The 16,038-nt window shown below is 36.4% G+C and overlaps 1 protein-coding gene across 5 annotated transcripts in view; it reads right to left on the bottom strand.

The window, feature by feature from the left end:
• Window positions 1-4,768: 4,768 nt before the first annotated feature.
• Window positions 4,769-16,038, bottom strand: part of LOC120539518 — a 580,969-nt gene continuing 569,699 nt past the window's right edge. For all 5 annotated transcript variants that reach the window (XM_039769652.1, XM_039769653.1, XM_039769655.1 and 2 more), the window contains 5 exons: window positions 15,894-15,980; window positions 13,038-13,062; window positions 12,573-12,622; window positions 11,964-12,007; window positions 4,769-5,865 (listed from right to left, as the gene is read on the bottom strand). In XM_039769652.1, the coding sequence (XP_039625586.1) occupies window positions 5,743-5,865; window positions 11,964-12,007; window positions 12,573-12,622; window positions 13,038-13,062; window positions 15,894-15,980 (329 nt within the window). In that variant the 3' untranslated portion in view covers window positions 4,769-5,742. The remainder of the gene's footprint in view (window positions 5,866-11,963; window positions 12,008-12,572; window positions 12,623-13,037; window positions 13,063-15,893; window positions 15,981-16,038) is intronic.

Here is a 16,038-nt window from a genome sequence, read left to right as displayed (position 1 = left end):
CCTCATTTCTAATACCAAATTTATTTTGGGTCTCTGTGGTATGAAAAAAAGATGCTAGAGAAAGGCAGAGGAACAGAAACTAGGCCGATTCAACAACTGCAGTGTATGAGCAATATAAAAAGAGTTAAATCACTACACATTAAAGAAATTCAAGTTAAAAAGTGACAGGATTAAAGTATTTGAAAGTATAAAGAGAGTTAGTAAAATGTATGCCAGCTATTGCATTAAAATTGGTTGTGGAATTAATGGAAACTGGTAGGTGAGGTAAGGTAAGCTTCTCACGAACAATGCAAACTTTTTCAGAATAAATAATGTACATTGGTGCCAATTCTTAGATGCACACTGATGACCCTCATTTTTTCTACTGCTGAGAATTGTTTGATGCTATTTTGTCATCCACAGTCTATGACACACTGTATTTTTTTCTGCCTTACATCAAACCACTTTCCTGTATGAACTATTCTATACAATTACAAAGTACTACAACTTTTTACACATTAGTTTCAGTACATCTTTTTTTGGGTCAAATATTATAAGGCACTTTGTGAAATTATAAGGTTTCAGTAATGAACAAAAATAGAAACAAACATAAGCAACTAAAAGCAGTAAACATCACAGTGTCGTAACACAAATAAAAATCAATGAATAATGACTTGAATTAAAAAGCTCAGTTTATTTATTTGAGAGGAAGTGAATGATGTAATAATTCAATATAAAGAATATTATACTTATAGATAATAAAAAGGTCATATTTTTATAGTTATATTACACTAAATAAGAACAAATAAAAAAATGAATTCTAATCTTCAGTTACCTGTGTCTGATAATGCAGTTTGGCATACACTTTCAACAAAGTGGTTTGATTAATTTTAGCCTAATTTAAATGAGTTTATGAAATACTCTAAACTACCACTTTAGGAAATCCAGCACTGCCAGCATCCAGTAATCATATTATAAATTAGATAAATGGCTTGCAAAAAACAAAATATGGGGTTATTTCACCTAAAAGGATTTGTGCTGTATATCGGTGTCACATGAGGAAGCAAGAAACATTACCATTCTAAATTGAGAATGAGGAAAGCATACATTGTAATTGGCTGAGCAAAGAACAGAGAAATATTTTTTATAATTAACTGTGTGTATTTGTTGGTGAAATTTTGTGAAGTTAGCACAGTATACCATTAAACTTATTAAATATGTATTTGCAACAAATTTCTTGGAGGGGGTTGCAGTCTATATAACACTCAAGTATGTAAAGCGCAGCTTTGTCTCTCCATCCTTTCAAATTACTTTTCTTAATGCCAGAAGAATGTGGGAATTCAAATGACACTGATATACATGTGATGTGACTGGGATAAGAAGATTAATTGTACAGTTTGTCCGCTTTCATTCTTTGTTTTCACCTATAAACTGAAAATTTTATGAATGATATTATCCATCCGTTTTCGACCACTTATCCAAAGCCTGGTTGCAGGGGCAACAGTCTTAGCAGTGAAGCCCATACAACCTTTTCCTCAGCCATGCTTGTCAACACATGCTGTGGGATCCCAAGGTGTTCCCCAGCCATCTGGGAATTATAATCCTCCCAGCGAGACCTGGGTCTCTGTATGAGAGACCCGAACCACCTCTCAATGCAGAGGGTCAGCAGTTCTACTCCGAGCCCCTCCTGTAGAAATTGTAGGTTAAGGGCCTGGCTCAAGTGCCCAGCAGAGTAGGATCTCTTTTTGTCAGTGACGAGGATTCGAACCGGCAACCTTCTGGATACCAGTGCAGATGCTTAGCCTCAGAGCCATCAAATACACATATGCTTACACAAATGTTGGGAAAAAGATGAAGTGGAAAATTACTGAGGATGGGGTTGCCTGATAAGCAAAGCTCAGCCTGTACCATGATGATAATCAGAATAAGCAAAGTAAAATGAATGAATTAATGAATGAGCAAATTAATAAGTCCTCCCTTGTTTTGCCATGGTAAGTAAGGTATCAGACGTTTTAACTGAACCACATTTTTCAGTTCAGTAATTTGTTTCCAGGTTTCTGTGTTTCCTTTTGACCCAAGTAATGCATTGGAAATATGCCATTTTGGCATTCAGTAAGATTAAGTGATACTGTATAGGAATTGCCTCTGGCACCGTGGCATTGTTGCATGAATATTCTACCAGATATGTGGTTTAAATTTTCACATGATTATGAAATGTACATACTGTATGCCTTATCAGTTTTATTTTAAATTTCTGGAACATTAGTCTATTTGCTCTTGTAGGAAGTTTATTCAGTTCACTTCGGAGCAGTGAAAAAGGGTGATGTCATTATATGCAATCCCTGGGAACTTTGTACATAATAATCTGAGATGCTCAATATTAATATTGTTTTTATTGTTCTGACTGTGAAATGCCCCTTAAATATGCTGCTACATTTATATTTAGGTTCATTAATGTTTGCTGATCCTTTCTGAAGGTGTCCTGTGAGCCCTGCTAGTGCCCTCATTTCTTTGGACTGCTGGAATATGTTAGAAAGTGTGCTGTGAGTGAAGAATTGAAGTTGTGGGCTTGGGAAGCCAGAAAAATCCTTGTAGTTCAAGACTTTAGGATATATTAGCTGCTGAAAGGTAATGTTCAAGTAAAGACAGGAATGAATTGGAAGGGAATTTTACAAGTCTACTGTATATAGATAGACAGATACTTTATTAATCCCAAGGGGAAATTCACATACTCCAGCAGCAGTATACTGATACAAACAAAACCAAAAAACTAAAGAGTAACAAATGCTCTCCACAAAGTGTTCTTATTTATAACAGTAACAAAAAATGGGTGACTCCTATAAAAATTTTAAAAATTTTGCTACCATCTACTAATTAGAGGAATTTTATTTCTGCATATTGTCAGTTTGTTAAATTGTTGACAAGGTTACATAGACAAACTACAACATGTAAGAACCTAAGAAACAAAATGCATAAATACACTATAGTAAGAAAATACACTTCTTGGTTGCTGTCTGTAAATGAAAATCCTCAGACCACATTATAAAGTATCCCTGCTATTAAGTTTAAACCCACACCTATAGGAGAAATACAAGTAGTCACCAAACCATGCAAGTATTTGGGAAAAGGTGGTTTCTTAAAAATAAATTTAGAAGCAAATCACTCATCAACATTATATAAGTAAAAAGGATTTAAATTATGACATTAATAACCTAAACAATGTTTGATAATAGCACAACTAACAGAATATCTTTGTTGTCAGTGTATAGCCATCTTTAAGATAACAACTTCCTTCTTGATCGCTTTTAGACTCATCATCTCACATCCTGTTTCTCGACTCAAATTGAAATCAACTTGTAATATTTTTGTTTTATGGTAAGTCAAAGTGGACCTTTTGACTTCTTGATTTTATTTGCTTTTTTGCTATACATTTGCTTGCAAGTAATGTCAAATATTGTAAAGAGATCTAAGGTACTATGCGTGACAAGCAGAGGGTTTTAGCATTACAGAACTGAGTTTAGCAAGGCCCAAGAATAAATTGGGAAATTCCTGTTGTAGTTTTTCAAGTTTTTGAACTTTCCAAGGCATGAGATGAGAGTATACGTTAGTCTCACAGGGTACTTGTGAAACTTTCCAGTATAGATATATATGAGGGGAATGTGTGCTACCAGGAGCTCAACCCTATTGAAACCTGGGTTTGGTGAAGTCATTCCCAGGATCTATCATAAGATGGACAATAATCTGGCTATAAAAGCCCATTTTAGCCAATTGTTTTTGAGTGGACAAGAGCTGAAATGATAGTTAGATGAAGGTCAAAGAAGTAGAAAGTGTGAAGTATGGAAGATGAGCAGGGGTGAGATGACTACACTATATTTGTTGTTCAGCTGTTCCAAGGGATAGCTAGTGACTGCTACTGTCTTAGTGGGCCCTGTTGTTTTACCATTTTGTTTGCACTTTTCTTACTCCCTCATTCTAAGCATTCTTTTCTTTTAATAAACCTTCCTTTTTGTTGAAATGGCCTCCTATCTGGTGTTTGGGTTCAGGAATTACTCAAGAGTTCATCTACTGTCCACTAAGTATAATAAAAGTGATGGGAAGTTATTCTATCGATTTACTTGCAGTCAAGAAGCATATAGGTGGTGCTGCAGCTGCCTTTAATGTCCCTGTTGTCCATAAACATATTGTATACAGTAGCACATAATAAAACATTCACAGATATAATAACATTCTATACTTCAAAAGGAAATGTACATATTTTAATTTAAATTCCTGGCTGCGGTGGGCTGGCGCCCTGCCTGGGGTTTGTTTCCTGTATTGGCTGGGATTGGCTCCAGCAAACCCCTGTGACCCTGTAGTTAGGATATAGCGGGTTGGATAATGGATGGATGGAATCTTCTTCCCACCAGACAGTTAAACTATAATAATTTTGTTAACTCCCCTATGCATACTTTAATTATTCACCCATTATTGAATATTGTCTTTCAATTGCAGGGCCTCAGTGAATCATTTCCTATCCTAGCATTATCAGGGATAACACAGAAATTATCCTAGGATGCAACATCAATTCATTGAGGCACATTTATGCACACAGGGCTAGTGAAGTGTACATGTGTAGGGAAACTGATGCAAGTTCTCTGCATATCTGTGCAGGTTTTCCACAAGGCATTCCAGTCCCCAAATGCCGCCACATCCCAAGAAAATGCACCACTTTGGCTTATCGGCTATTAAGAAAATCCACTTGGACTCAGGGAGAACAAACATTTAATATAGTCACTAAACTGAACAAGAATTAAACCAAATCCCAAAAAATTTATTTAAATTGGAAAGTCAGCAAACAAATCAATTCCAAATTTAGCCTTGTTAACTCAACAACAGGTTTATTAGTGATCTGACAGCAGTCCAGTGTCCTGCCTTTCCTTGATAAATTTATGATAAATATGAAATTACTGGATAACAATATAGCCTCACAGATGCCCTGTTCTGGACTTTGATCCCAAACCCAGTAGATGTTTTTATGGAGTTTGCTTATTCACCTTCTATGTATGTGAGGTTTCTGAGGGACAATCTGTGTTTTTTCCTGCTTCCCAAAACAGATACTAGTGAGGTTAACTTGTGATTACATGTTGGGCCTGTGTGAGTGAGTCTGAACGGACCCTGCTATTCAAAGCTGTTTCTTATCTGCTCTTTCATCCATGGCCCTAATTAGAACAAGCAGCATTGTTTCTCATATCTTTTGTTTCTTTTATTTGGCCAATTCAGACTTCAATTATTTTTGCACTGTACAGAGGAAATGCCCTTCTCTTTTTCAAGTCATAAACCATGTTATATTTAGTATAAATATAAAAAGAGTAATGTTTACATTGTTTCTTTACCTTTCTCCTTTTTATAAGGGTAGCAGCACTATCTACCTCTGCATGCCAGTCCAAAAAAAAAGAAAAATGTTGCTTAATGCAGAAAACACACTTCAAGGAAACAAACTTCAAAAAATAACTTCTTGTAAAGTAGGGTGTTCTGTGCAATTTTCTTGCTTGCACATTTGCATGTGTTCCAAAGCAGGATTCAGCAGAGTGTAGAGCGCTGCATAGTTGCCTGGTAAAATTAATTTTGGTGTTTTTTTAGAGGTCGCTCATCATAAGCTCTAAATGTTTAAAACCAAAATTCAAGTGTCACACATGTATTCAGTCGAATGAAAAGCTGTTTGTTGCTGCTGTATTTCCTGCTTAGTCAGATGACACTCCTGTACATCTAGTCTGCATTTATCTCTCAAATCCCTTTGAGTGTGGAGTACACTATTGAGTCATCAGTGATTTTCTTCTTTTTCTTCTTTGGAATTGTAGTTACTGTAGAATATGTGATGTCTTCTTTTAACTCTGAGTTCTGTGATGTCTGAAACATGAAAAGTAAACATTAAGAAATGACGAATTATACTAGTAATTTTAATAATCCCTAGGCATTTTCAGTGTCAGCTTTGGAAATTGTTCCTTAAGTCACAAGAAGTCAGTTTTTTTAACCTGATTATTCTAATAAAGTATTGTGGAGTGGCAGAGATTATACTAGTTACACAGAGAGCAATGAATAGTTGGGACTGAACTCAGATTGAAACATGAATCTCATGACAGAGTCATGCATACAACCATATTCACTTCTACTTTGCCAAATTAGAGCCTCCAGTTTTGGGAAAGGGTTCTTCTTCTTAATTGCAGATATTTCTTTAATGAGCATTATAACATTTATCAAGGCTCAGAAGGTGTGCTTTCTAAGAATCCTTGTCTTTTAATTGGCTAACAATGCACTCCTTTAGTTATACCCTAATACACAGCATACTGTACAGCTGAATGTGTCTTTGTCTAATCCACACTGTTATCCTAATCTCCACCAAATTTGACTCTGCACACAAAATATAATGTCATCAAACCAAAGGTGGCATGCATGATGTAGTTATATAAAACTCATTGAATAACTAAGAGGAAAAACTGTTCTTGGTAAGTCAGAAAATGAATGACTAGGTAGACTGCCAAGCACCACCATTAATGATTAGCCTACAACATTACATAACATTTTTAAACTCTGTGTATAATTTAAAAGTAGTGAAATCATGGAAATGTACAGAAACTTTGTCAAACTCCTGGAAATGCTTTAAAGTCAATAGGGAAGGAAGAACTGAACTAGTTTGGAGTAGATTATAATAGTGCAATGGCCTTGTAAGGATCCCTGAGGGCTAGGAAAGTATCTTCCAACTATGTTTGATGAATTATTGTGGCGAAAAATGTAATCTGTAATACGAGGCAGCATTGCTAATCACTGGTCCACCGTGCTACAAACAACAAAAGACGCAGATAGAACAACAACCACAAACAAGAAACTCCTAGAATACAGTAATAAATCTTTTGTTATTGTTATTTACCATTGTCTCATGTGTTCCCTGACAAGGAGAGGGATAGGGCATGGGCATTTAAGGCTTGTTCTGACTTGTAGTTGTGGCACACAACTAATTATGCATGCAGATTAGCCAAGAGGTGCTATGCTGCCAGTGCACAGGGATTAGTGCTATAATTCCAGTGACAGTACCCAAAATATTCTCAGTATAGTCAGCTAATGTACCCTTCAAATGAAAATAAAGCACTCTTTTTTTAGTTTTAAACTATATTTTAATTTTATTGAATTTTTTAAAATAAAGTAACACTCCATACACATACCTCAAGTTTTACAAACGGAAAAAAAAGGCTCAATAACAAATTGACCTCCACCCTCTTTTTTGTTTAATGCATGTGAAGTGGAAGGCTGGAGTACTAACTGGGTTGTGACATCACACATGCAGGAAGTAGAGCGGCAACAATCTTACAGTATACATTTGTGATAGTTCTGTGCATGTCTGCTACAGTCCTGTGATATCATGCTGGCCCCTCAAAGTATCATGGGGCGCTGGGAAAAAAATGTTTGTCTAAACCAGGGCTATTCAATTGGCGGCCCGCGGGCCACATGCGGCCCAGAATCAACCTCCGAGTGGCCCAGCCCTTGGTTCCGCCCATAGATAATAAATTAAAATATATTATTCATAAATTGTTATAATATAATATATATTATAATATAATATAATTTAATATATATATAGTATATTAATATAAATATAAAGTATTTAATATGTCTATGGTCCCTAAAACGCGCATTCCTACGTAAATTACGTAGCCTGCAACGCGCAAACAATGCAGAGCGCACCGATAGTAGCTTAGATTACTATCAATATGTCTTTCTCAACACTGAAACGTAAAATTGCCAATGAAAACCGTAAGTTTAACCCTGCCTGGACTGACAAATACTTGTTTATTTTACCGCCACATCCAAACGCCAAATCGATGTGTTTAATTTGTAATGACTGCGTTGGAGTATTTAAAGATTACAATGTGCGGAGGCATCATGTTGAGAAACACCACACTTTTCGCACCGATTTTCCAGAGGGATCTCAAGAGAGCGCTGCAAAAGTGCAGAGTTTGATTGCATCTTACAACCGGAGCAGTACTACCATGGTGCGGTCATTTACAGCCCAAGAGAGAGCTACTGCAGCTAGGGTTGCCACCCGTCCTTTAAAATACGGAATCGTCCCGTATTTGAGAATGAAATTGCTCTTGGCCCCCAAGGGATGTGGCCCCCGCTGCAGTATGCGTCCCTTATTTTTTTGCATTAAAAGTGGTAACCCTAACTGCAGCATCCCTTCGTGTTTCCTGGTTACTGGCAAAAAAGAAAAGGCCATTCACAGACTCTGAAACCGTGAAGGACTGTATGCTGGCTGTCATGGATGAGGTGATAAATGACGATAAAATTAAAATGAGCGTGGTATCTGCTATAAAAAACTTACCCCTGTCAGATACTTCAAACATTCGTAGGGTTGAAATTCTTGCTGCAGATGTGTATGAAACGCTGTTAGGAGACCTGATGAAAGCTGATACTATGTCTATAGCAGTAGATGAGTCCACAGACAAAACTGGTACTACTCAGTTGTGCATATATGTCCGTTTTTTTGATGGCAAATGCTTCCGAGAGGAGCTGCTCGGCCTACTGCCGTTAGAAGGACACACAACTGGCGATATAGTCTTTGGGAAAATTTCCGCCTTTTTTAAAGACAGTGGTCTGGATATGAAGCGTGTGTCCATGCTTGTGACAGATGGGGCTCCGTCCATGACAGGGAAAGTGAATGGTTTGGCAGCACGTTGGTCCGCTGTTGCACCTCAGTTGATCTCCTTACACTGCATTGTGCATCAGGCGGTGTTGTGCGCAAAACTAAGCGGGGCGCTCAAAACGACAATGGACAGCGTTATGGCTATAATTCATTTTATTCGCTCCACATCAAGCCTCCAACACCGCTTATTCCGCATGCTGCTGTCAGAAATGTCTGCTGAGCACCACGACCTTCTTTTGCACAATGACGTGAGATGGCTGTCCAAAGGCAAAGCACTGGAGCGTTTCTGCGGTCTCAGAGAAGAGATCATAATTTTCCTAGGCGGCAGCAAGCAAAAAAAGGCAGAAACGCACTTGATTCGCATACTGGACGACAACTTCATGGCCGATGCCTGCTTTCTGAGCGACATATCCAAACACCTGAACGATCTCAATTTGGGACTACAAGGCAGAGACAAAACTGTCATCGACATTGTGGAACAGATGCGCGCATTCCAAGTTAAACTGGACCTTTTCGCAAATGATTTGAGCACAGGCCGAATGCTGCATTTTCCGACACTCCGCAAAGGCATCTTACCCCCCACACAAATCACGGATGTGATGACAGATTTCATTGCGATGTTGAAAAATAACTTTGCTGGTCGATTGGATGGACTTGATCTGCCCAGTTGGCCGTTTTTGTCAGAGACCCGTTCACTGTTGAAACAGAAGGGTACTTATCCGCCAGAGCTAAGAAACTGGTCCCTTCCATTGACGAGGGGAAATTCACACTCGAACTTGTTGACATGCAGTCATCTGTAACCATGGCACAGGAGCTTTCCACTAACAGGCCTGCAATGTTTTGGACTGATGTCAACGCACATCAGTTCCCTAACATTTAGAAAGTAGCGATCGTCATGCTCACTCAGTATATTTGGATCAACATATATATGTGAGTCAAGTTTTTCACACATGAACTCCATAAAAAGCAACTCTCGTTGCTCCCTGACTGACCATACTCTCCACCAATGCCTTCGAATTGCACTTTGTGATCAGATAGGTCAGATATGTAGCCTAGGTCAGTTTTTTTTTCTTTTGTAAGTGGAAAAAATAGGGGTTACCTCAGATTCTGTTAATTCAGCTCTTTTTGTATGCACCTTTTGCTCTGCAAACTGACCAAAGTTAAAAGAGAAACAACGAATAAACCTTATGTTTTTCAATAAATTTGTTTGTGTTGGTTTTAAAATTTGTCATTACGAGCTGCTTTGCCGCTAAAATGACTGGCCCAGCTAACCTTCTTGGTTTGACAATCTGTATGGCGTTATTTCAGTGCCACTATTCTGAGCACACGTAAAAAAATATTGCAAGTGCAAGTGTTGCATTTTGAGGAGAAATTTATTTTGAGCGTACAAAAGCTGAATTTGAGTGAACAAAATTCATTGCTGCGTGCAAAAAATGTATTTCAGTGTTTGCACTTATCCATATACACACACACAATAGCACCCCTCTCGCTCAGTTTTTCATTTGCGCTTGCGCAATGTGTTGCTTGCGCTCACAACATTCTCTGCTGCAAGCGCTCAACTCTCTGTACACCGTTATAAGTGTGCCACAAAACCAACCAATCACAGACTTGGTTTCAAAAATTCTGATTGGCTCTTACGGTCTCCAATCAGCTCGCTAGCTGCTGCATTCCGGAAACAGTCCGAAATGTAGCTAAATCCAGCTAAACTCAATTAAACCCCAATTTGCGGATAATATCTTTAATTATTTTATTTTAAAATATATTATTTGTTAAGACTATCATTGGTGTAGTACTCTCCCAGTCAATGCCTGGATCCTGAAGCTCCTTCAAATCCACAAACATATATAATAGTCATTATTCCAGAATAGGTACTTTTGGGAGTAATGTTATTTTGTGTAAGCGTTTTTTCCAATAAATACAACAATTTAAAAAGAATACCTTTGTTTTCATGTTCTTCTTACTGTGATTTACATTAGTGGTAATTGATAGGCAAGAATGTATAAAATCACCAGAAGCATCTCGCAGATGTGCCACAATGAATGCAGCAGCTAGCGAGCTGATTGGAGACCGTAAGAGCCAATCAGAATTTTTGAAACCAAGTCTGTGATTGGTTGGTTTTGTGGCACACTTATAACGGTGTACAGAGAGTTGAGCGCTTGCAGCAGAGAATGTTGTGAGCGCAAGCAACACATTGCAGCAAGCGCAAATGAAAAACTGAGCGAGAGGAGGTGCTATTGTGTGTGTGTATATGGATAAGTGCAAACACTGAAATACATTTTTTGCACGCAGCAATGAATTTTGTTCACTCAAATTCAGCTTTTGTACACTCAAAATAAATTTCTCCTCAAAATGCAACACTTGCACTTGCAATATTTTTTTACGTGTGCTCAGAATAGTGGCACTGAAATAACGCCATAAATCTGGCCCAACTGAATTTGTAATTGAATAGCCCTGGTCTAAACCAGCCCAACCAACAGCAGATTTCCAGGAGAATATTCGGTGAGAAAGGTCATCAAAAACACTTTGGCGAATTTCACTAATCAACACAATTTGTAACTATCATTGACGGTTTGCTGCCAGAGGCTAGATCACATAATCTGAAAATTACTCATTTTTATTGTGAGCTGGGCATGGCCCAGATGGTGTGAGTGATTGCAATAAATTGCTGTGTTTCAATAATTTCTGGTCTGTGTTGAGAAAAGTGTTTTTCATTGCTACATTGCCAGGCCTGGAGTGTTTACATATGCTGTCTAAGCGACAACTTCACAAACTGAAAAGACACATCTTATGGGTGTGGGGCTCAGCTTTTCACAAAAGCAGTCAAACTTTACCTCAATGCTAAGAATAAATGTGGCTTATGTCTGCCTTTATTTTGGTTTCTTACTCCTTTTTTACTCACCTACTATATTTTACCTATACAGTCTAAATAGCAGTGAGCAGTTTTACTAAAGGTATTGAACTGTTGTAGTGTACAGGTTATTTAATTCCTCCATTTTTTACATTTTCCGTTTCAGAGTTGTAAGGAACTGGAGCCTGTACACAAAGCACTTGATGCAAACCAGATACTAGTTTATGGCACCTTTACTTACTTTGCACAGGTTAAGTATCATTTGGGTATACAGATTTACAGTATGGCTCAGAATAAGTGATAATGTGACTTATTAAGTGTTGTCAAATACAAAACAGGAAAAAAATGACTTCGGTTTTACTTCAATTAACAACTTCACTCTTTCATTTTGACTTTCATGTTTACTCATTCTGTAACAGTACAGACATCAATTCATCTTCAAATTTTATCTTTAAAACTCACCTCTGATTGAATATTTCTTTGACAGGGAGAATTTAAAGTAGCATCTGTTAATTATAATAAAAAAGAAAGTTAAATATGCATTTTACTGTAGTAACATTAAATAATAGTGTGAGAATTTTGCTGACTGATAATAACACTAAAGGTAAATCCTGCTCTGTTTTTACAGAACTCCTCTTTCAACTTCTCTGTTTGCACCATGCAAACACCACATAACTCTGGCCTGTATACAGTGTCCTATACCTCAAAGAAATCTATTTATTTATTTGTTTAATAGTAGTATTAAAAGCAATATGGGAAGACATTTTACAAAAGAAGCAATAACATAAAAACAGAACATGTCAAATTAAATCCTAGATAGTGTTATTCTTTTGTTAATATATGTTTGCCCCCATGAATTTCTTATTTTGACTTGCTGTAGTTTTATGCTATCTAATTATTATATTTTTCTTTATTGTTATATGTTTCATTCTGCTTTGCTCTCTAAAGTACCTCATGGTAGTACTTACTATAAACTCAGAAAAATAAATTGAAGAAAGACTAAATACATTGCCAATATAAAGAGTAGATAGCATAATCACTATTTCCCTTATATTTTAAATGCATACTTACATGTGCTGTTGATTAAAGTGCCATTCTCTTCATTTGTGAAATGGAATTGCCTGATAAGGAAAAGTAAAATACATATTTAGTTAACATTTAATTATTCAGGGATGCCCAAACTGGTTTATCCATTTTTTTCATGTATTTATCTTTGTTTTAATGCTTCATATTTTTGAAGTGACTTCTCTCAATCTTGGTGGGATTACAGATATCAATAAGTGCCCAATATGAAGGGCATTTTGCGTCAGCCCCGTGGGAATTCTTATTCACCCACAGAGCAGTCAGAGAAAGCTAAGAAATCCAAAATATTCCTTTGCTTTTTACTAGTTTTGTTATAAATATATGAAGATTAATTTCATACTGTATAAATAAGGATAATGGTTACTTTTAAAATTTATATAATTTGATTAAAAATAGTCATAAAAAAGATTTTTAAGAAAACAGCAATAAAACAAATTTCAAAAGTACACTTACGATTCAATGGGTTGTTTATTTTTCTCTGTAAGGAAAAGAAAATGTCAAATTATTAATTAAACCTCACATCTGTAAAGTAGCACTTTATTTAAGTAGCAGAAAAAACAGCACTTGAGAAAGCCTGGAGAGAAGATACAGGACTCCCATCTAGGGGAGCTATGAGATGAGGCATTTCAGTCCTCAAATATTAAGAGGTGACATATCAGCAATGTTTATAATTATGAAATTAATTAGAAGTGTGGATACCAGCTCTCACTTCAAAATGACAGTTTCAAGCAGAAAACAGGGCACAGATGCGTGTTGGTTAAGGTTAAACTTAGAAAACTCATAAGCATTTTTCTTTACACGAAGAGAAACATTAGTGAATGAAAATTTTACTTTGGAACATATACATTTTGACTTGATGCTGTTTTTTATAGGTTAGTTGAATACAGATGAGCTACGCTGGGCTGAATGGCTTGTTGCAATATTCTAAATGTGGGTGTTTACAGTATCACAAATAATTCATTTAAAACTGTTTTATATAGCATAATATATTCATCCATCCATTCATGCATCCATTGATTATTTGAACTTGCTTATTCAGTACAGAGTCGTAAGCAGCTGAGACCTACCTGACATGGTATTATGGAGAGTAATCTTACAAGAATCTCTGTCTACAATTTTGACCGTCATAAGCTATCTACTCTATATATATATATAAAATCCGAAGCCTAAAAGTGCAATGATTTTGTGCAACTATTTTATGTGACTTTTTATGTCACTTTTTTGTCATGCTTTAAATCGGGCTTATTTTAAAACCTACATATATAGGTTTAGTATTATTCTTTTCAGAATTTATCTAACTTTAATGTGGTGTTGCTAGATTTTCAGATTCTTATTCCTTTTTTAAATTATAAACTAAAATTATAAACTTAAATTATAAACTAAAAAATATCAAGAACTCATGTCCCGCGAGACGAGACTTTTTGCCAAAAGATTAAACCACGCCCGGGGCCAGAATTAAAAAACAAAGAGTAGGACAGCTGCTGTACAGGCTTTTAAATGGAGTAAGCCAGCAGCTGATTGAGCAAAGAGGAGGTAAAAAAAAAAACTGTATTTGTCTCCCATTGTAACACCGTTTAAGAGGGGGTTTTGGAGGAGTGACTGCATCTCCTTGGGGTGCGGTCAGCCCCTCTCTTCACAACACGAGTGGCAGAGATGCAAAGTGGCTTTCAGTTACAATGAAGAGAATGGTTTCAGTTACCATATCATGAAAATAAACACATTTTCAACTATTATTTCAACTAATATTTTTTAATAATTTAATAGGTTTCAATTTTTAAATATTTTTTTGATCTTCTAACTGAAAACTTCTTCTTAGACAAAGAGAAAATGAAGCAATCAAGAACATTGTTCCAATGTTTCTGTCGAGCAAAGCATGCTGTTTTCAGTACTGAAGTCTGAGAGCCAACTGGTTTTTCCCCTTTTTCCAGCTAATAGCTTTTTAAATTAAAAATGTCAGTACATAGTGTGGGTATTTACAGAGAGAAAAGCCAAACAATTGCTTATTTTAGAGGCTTTTTCTTTTGCAACATTATGTAGTACGATATTTGTATGAAGCTTAGTGGCACAGTGGACAGCACTACTACCTCAATTGCTCAATGCACTGGGATACACTTCTAGGTTAGTGAACTGAGCAGTCTGCATATCATCTCTGTCTCTGGATTTACAGAGACTCCTCCACATGTCTTAAAGTCTGCATGGTTGGTTAAGTACTGACGCTGTAATGTCCTATATGAATGAATATGGCCTCAGATGGATTGGCATCCTTTCAAGGACAGGTTTTTGACATGAATTTACATTGCTGCTGGTAGGTGTTTCGCTTCCCTGCAATGGTGCAATGAGAAGTGCAGCTAAAAAGTGGGTGAAAACTCTTTGATAATATGATACAATAGTAGTTTGTCAAGGGATTTGAGATCTCACAGACTTTAAAATTATTCCTTGAACGTAAATGGTAACTGGACAAAACATAGCAATTTGGCCTGTAGTAGTCATACAATACTTTCTAGAGTGTTTTTTTTTTTTTTCTTATACCACCTTTTATTTTGTTCCTCCCCATGCCACTAAATTCAGACAGCAGGTTTTAAAAATCTACAAAATAATTCTTTATGAAGCACTAAGTGATGAGCTAAACACATTTACTTTAGCCACTGCATGTGACTGCTGACTTCCTGTTTGGTGCAGGGGGTTGTTGATGTACCTAAAAATAAGTAATGAAATGTTACACATATTAGGTTTAAGTATGTCATGGTTTAGTCTTATTATAATTTTAAGACTAAAAGGATTTTATAATTTAACCTAAAATAAGAAATAATTCTTAATGCTGATCTTATTTTGTGGCTCCCAGAATAAATTGTTATGAAATTGTATCAAAAAAAGCATCTTCAGCCCAGACTTCAGGGTTCAGATTCGATACTTGTGTCTGAATGACAAACAGGTTATTGTGTCTGTCACTCAAAATCATTTGTGTATAAGTGGATATGATTGTTTATGTATGAATGTGCTCTGTGATGGACTGGCACAAAGCTACCAAGATAAGCACTGACTCTTCATGATCCTGAATTTGAAAACTGATTTAAAAAAATGACACAAAAAAATTAATCTCCTTGCTGGGAGAATTAGGTCTTGAACAGGGGCAGAGTTCATCAAAACAGCACCTCCTGACTCAAACACATGTCTAATGTAAATGAAACTAATCCAAAGAGAATTCCAGTCCTCCTTAAATCCCATAGAGACCAAAGGAGCAATGTTTTATTAACAAAAAGAATGAAATAAACTTGGAAAATAAGAAAAAAAGAATAAGGAATGACATACTGCGACAACAGCATAAATACATAAGTATGATCCCCAGTAAGCCTAAGAAAGCCGCTCCTCCAGCTGCATATGTGATGATCTTTGCTCCTGAAATGTAAAGTTTACATATTATAAGTTATTTCTCAGTTGCTTTTAAATGGAAGAA

The sequence above is a fragment of the Polypterus senegalus genome, chromosome 11, assembly GCF_016835505.1.
Source record: "Polypterus senegalus isolate Bchr_013 chromosome 11, ASM1683550v1, whole genome shotgun sequence".
In the NCBI taxonomy this organism is placed as follows: Eukaryota; Metazoa; Chordata; class Cladistia; order Polypteriformes; family Polypteridae; genus Polypterus; species Polypterus senegalus.
The sequence above is the reverse complement of the archived record's forward strand: the minus strand, read 5'-3'. Positions and strand labels throughout refer to the sequence as shown.